The 4,466-nt window shown below is 35.8% G+C and overlaps 1 protein-coding gene and 1 long non-coding RNA gene across 2 annotated transcripts; both read left to right on the top strand.

Annotated features, from left to right (window-relative positions):
- Positions 1 to 513: 513 nt before the first annotated feature.
- On the top strand, positions 514 to 1,239 carry LOC129754064 (uncharacterized). The gene is made up of 2 exons (XM_055749927.1): positions 514 to 1,089; positions 1,165 to 1,239. The coding sequence occupies exons 1-2, from the start codon at positions 514 to 516 to the stop codon at positions 1,237 to 1,239; spliced, it is 651 nt and encodes a 216-aa protein (XP_055605902.1).
- Positions 1,240 to 1,466: 227 nt separating this feature from the next.
- Positions 1,467 to 2,844, top strand: LOC129751760 (uncharacterized). The gene is made up of 3 exons (XR_008738789.1): positions 1,467 to 1,777; positions 1,843 to 1,980; positions 2,760 to 2,844. It is a non-coding gene; the product is annotated as an uncharacterized LOC129751760 (long non-coding RNA).
- The last annotated feature ends 1,622 nt before the right edge of the window (positions 2,845 to 4,466 follow it).

A 4,466-nucleotide genomic window follows, 5' to 3' on the forward strand; every position in this document is an offset into this window, starting at 1 on the left:
AAAATAAATAACGCCTGTCTTAGGAAAGTTACGGGCTGTACCAAAACAACCCCCATAAATACTCTGCATGCGTTGGCAGCACAACCTCCACTACAATTCAGAAGGCTTAAAGTAATTGGAAGGCAAGTGGCAAAACATTGTTACGGGAAGACCCCAATTTGGGAGCAACTACAACAATTTAACAGAACTGATGAAAACAGACTCTCGCTAGTAGAAAAGATCTACCGAAACAACGAGCACATTTTCAACGAGATGTCCTCGCTCATCAAAAGTCGACAACGATACGACTCAGTACAGGTATGCACTACTCTTAACAACGAATTTTGGCCCAAAAAGAATACAGAAACAAAAGTACTCAAACAACTTACCTTATCATTGATACATGGAAAATACAAAAATCGACAAATCATATATACGGACGCCTCTAGTGATGGCGAGGTGTGCGGTATTGGCATATATCACGAAGCACGAAACAGAAAAATAAACCTCCGTCTGCGACATTTCGTCTGCATTATGTCTGCGGAGCTGCAAGCCATACTTGTTGGGTTAAAATACATTTCCACGAACGATATATTGGGGGCTGTTATCATGACGGACTCGAAATCAGGATGTGAGCTGATACAAAATAGTATCGCCAAATGTGAGCATGATGAGGTAATTCACCAGATCCTAGACTTGACTGCGAAAACAGGAACAACAATCCAATGGATACCCGGACATACTGGTGTAAATGGAAACGAGATGGCAGACCAACTTGCCAAGGCAGGAATCAACAACCAAACGATCTGTAACAACAAAATATTATTACATGATGCGATAAATCTCTTTGGGTCACTAAGTGAAGAAGCGGCGCAACAATGGTACTTGAACTACACTCATGAACTTGGAAAAGGACGAAAGTTCTTCCAGATCAGCAACACAATACCTAAAAAACCCTGGCACCACAAACTACCACTCGACAATAGAGAAGTCCGAACACTAAATCGTTTACTATCCGGTCATGATTATTCCAACTTTTGGCTAAACAAAATGAAAATCACTGAAGAAGGCACTTGTGAAACATGCAATGTAGCAGATAACTCCGATCATGTAATTTTCTCCTGCGTAAAGTATACTCTGAAAAGGCAAAAATACAAACTTGATAATTTTCGTAACATCTATCAGATTTACGATAAAAAAGACGTGGATCTACTAAAAAATGTAGTATGTTTCCTGAGAGAAATCGAGAGCTCCATATAAACCGAAATGTAAACAACCAGAAAGGGTTCCCAATCATGCTGCCAAAGTAGCAACAAAGAATGAAATAGCTGAAAATACCAATATGTAGTCTTAATATTAAGTCTCCATGACTATAAACGCTATCGCTGGCAATATAGCAACACTGCTGTGCCATTCCCCGCTATCGTCAAAACTGACGTGATAGCGACCAAAACGAAGAAGAAGAAGAAGAGGAAATTCGTTCGTTTTTTTCCGTGTTCAAAGAGTTCCGTTTCCCTACGGTTATTAAAATGATAGTGATCGAAAAAAGAAAGTCCTGGAAACGTTTGGCAATAGTTCACTGGATCACTACCCGGGGTAAACTGTTCATCATCTGGCTCGCCTATGCGCCGTTTCCACTTGCTCTGCAGTTTCAAGTGGCTCAATTCCCAGATTTTGCAGCGATTTTTTATGTGCCACGATTTCAGCGCCGAGGAGGATTTCTGTATGGCAGTTCCTGCATTCCCGGTTCAAACACATCGTTTTCGGAAGACTGTGTATGGGACAAATCCCTGGGGAGGTAATTGATGTAATTCTTGAGATTGTTGAGAAATCCTTTAATTTTACTTCTTGCTGTTTTTTTAGAAAGGAATCGACACAATGGAATTAAAACGATCCTAGTAAGGAGTGCTTGATCCGGATTTGAAAAGAGAAGATTTGGGAGCTCCTCAAAGTGAAAGTTATCCTATTACGTCCTGGATGTTTCCGGAAGGATTTCTCTGGGTAAGTGTTTTTATGTAAATAAGAGTCTTCCACATTGCTCTAAGCGGAGAGCACCTGTTGGCAACTTTTCCTTTCTTCAATTATACACAAAACCGAACTCGTGTGCTGTTCATTTATTTGTGTCATTTCATTCATGAATGTTTGAGTTAGTATAAATATAAGAAATAAAGAAAGAATATTAATAAGAATAGCATAGCAAACCACAGCATTGGGTGACACACACATCTTGAATTGGCTGATAAAAAGAAAGAATATCATCAAAAATTGTATATGCTAATTTTGAATTTTTAGATTATGGCGACAATCATAGAACCTATGGAGCTATAATTAACAGTAGATTTTTGTTGACATATGTTGTAGATATTAATATAAATTTAAATTATTTTTATTTTTATAAGGGATTTGACCTCCACAGGAGGCTTTCGTCCCAAATACATAATATTATGAAGTTAACATTTTGTTTATGGTTTTTTTCTTGCAATTTCGATTTATATTTTGAATTTTGGAATACGAAAAAATATTGTTAAACAATTTCATGTAACATGCGGGGAAAATATAAATTTCGTTAAACTTTTTGCAATTGAAATTTTACATCTGAAGGCCACTTGCAAATTTATAAAGATAGTACGCATGCAACGAAATATCTTTTATTTTGTAAATTAGTTAAATCTAGAATATAGATAATTTAAATTTGGGCTTTTAAATTTAAATTTGAGATTTTTAAAAATCAAATTAATTTACTACAACATGTAAAATTATGATAATTGTTTGTTTTTCAGATTTTGTTGATGAACATGTCTGATACATCGGGGAAGCCTCAAGAACGCGATGATGGAGGAAAACTTCCCGATATGAAACGTAAGGTAATGGCTATTTCATGTATGTTTACATTTGGCTAACTGTCTTTTCTTCTCAGGAACGACCATTACTAAAAACATCGTGCCACCAAACTAATGCAGGTGACAACATTTTCAATTGATCGTGACAACAAAGTTTCGAAGAGATACGACCCGCGGGAAAATGTAAGCGAAAAAAAAAAAAAGAATAGAAGATAAAAGCAAATCAATTCTTATTTTTACATCCAAGAAAGAAATCCCATTTATGAAGAGTAATAAAATTTTGAATTTTACTCATTTTCTAGTAATTTAATTATTAAAAAAAAATTTCTAAAATTTAAGCAAAAATAATTTTATATGCTGAAAAATTAGTAAAACTTTAGTACGGACACTTTCCGACTATTTTGCTAAAATTTTAGTTAAAAAAAATTGCTTATTTCATTGCTAACTTTTTAGCTGGTCAAATTTGAGCAAAATTTTGCTAATTTTTGGCCTCGAAAATTTTGTGTGTAGATGGGGAAGGCTGTTGCTAAGGATTTTTTTTAATTGTTCCGGTTTTGGAAAACAAATACAGAGCGGCTTGAAAAGCACAGATCAGAAAGGCTGTTGCTAAGAATGTTTTCGGATTGTTTCGGCTTTGGGAAACGAAAACAGAGCGACTGGAATAGCACAGATTAAAAGTATTTTTCTAAAAAGCACAGATTGGATAGACTGTTGCTAAGAATGTTCCATACTGTTTTCATATGGATTAAATTAGACTTAAAATCTTTAGTTTGGGTTGATTTCGGAAGTAATTTCTTTAACGTTTCATTTCAACCTATGTTTATTTCAATTATCTTCAAATCGGTTTGGGAAATGAAAAATTAAGCAGTTCAGACCACTTAAAATTTTGCTTTCATGAGCTTTCTCAATCGATCTATTTCTGTAGTTAAACCCTCTTTTTGGTCATGATAATAAACTAACAACCCTTTGCGTACTCGTTCATGTGAATTTCAGTGGTACTTGGGGAAATAGGGTGACCAAGTAGACCCCAACGCAGTAAAGTGTCAATTTTTGGTATGGACCACAAATTGTCAAAAAAATATCAAGACGAAGCTTTGGTAAGGTTTGAACTGTGCCATTGTGCCAATCGAAAAATAATTATTTTTTCTTAGCTGTATGTTTTGTTTATTGCCCTCCAGTGCCCATTTCGGCATTGGTTCTTCCGACTTTTGGCACATAATGTTGACGTGATCATCAGAAATCATAATACCATTGACTTGAATTGATATTCCTACCCCCGCCAAAAATTAAGACCCCTCTCCTCAGCATTTTTTCTTCAAAATGTTCACGCCTAACTCACACAATAAGTGCAAGTTAAAAAAAAATGTTGGCTTGCCATTCTCCGTTAAATAGTGCTATGCTAGAAAATTGTAACGTCCATCGACATTGTATGTTTCTGCGTTCTTCCAAGAAGGCGGTGATTGATTAAAACTTCTACAACAAAAGCAATTACCCGCTCGAACTTGAAAGTGAAGTTCAATCACAGCCTTCAAGCTATAGGAATGACCTTTTCCCGTGCTATGTTTGTTTACTTTCGATGGATTTTACTTCTACTTCGGTGTATAACACGAGCCTACTGTGATTTATTGCAGGGTAATTTTACTCATT

The sequence above is a fragment of the Uranotaenia lowii genome, chromosome 3, assembly GCF_029784155.1.
Source record: "Uranotaenia lowii strain MFRU-FL chromosome 3, ASM2978415v1, whole genome shotgun sequence".
Lineage (NCBI taxonomy): Eukaryota > Metazoa > Arthropoda > Insecta > Diptera > Culicidae > Uranotaenia > Uranotaenia lowii.

What these genes read in the sequence shown, in the direction of transcription:
- LOC129754064 (XM_055749927.1), top strand. Translation starts at nt 514, where the DNA reads ATGTCTGCGGAGCTGCAAGCCATACTTGTTGGGTTAAAATACATTTCC. An exon ending in TAGCAGATAACTCCGATCAT is followed by an intron (nt 1,090 to 1,164) that starts GTAATTTTCTCC and finishes AACATCTATCAG; the next exon opens with ATTTACGATAAAAAAGACGT.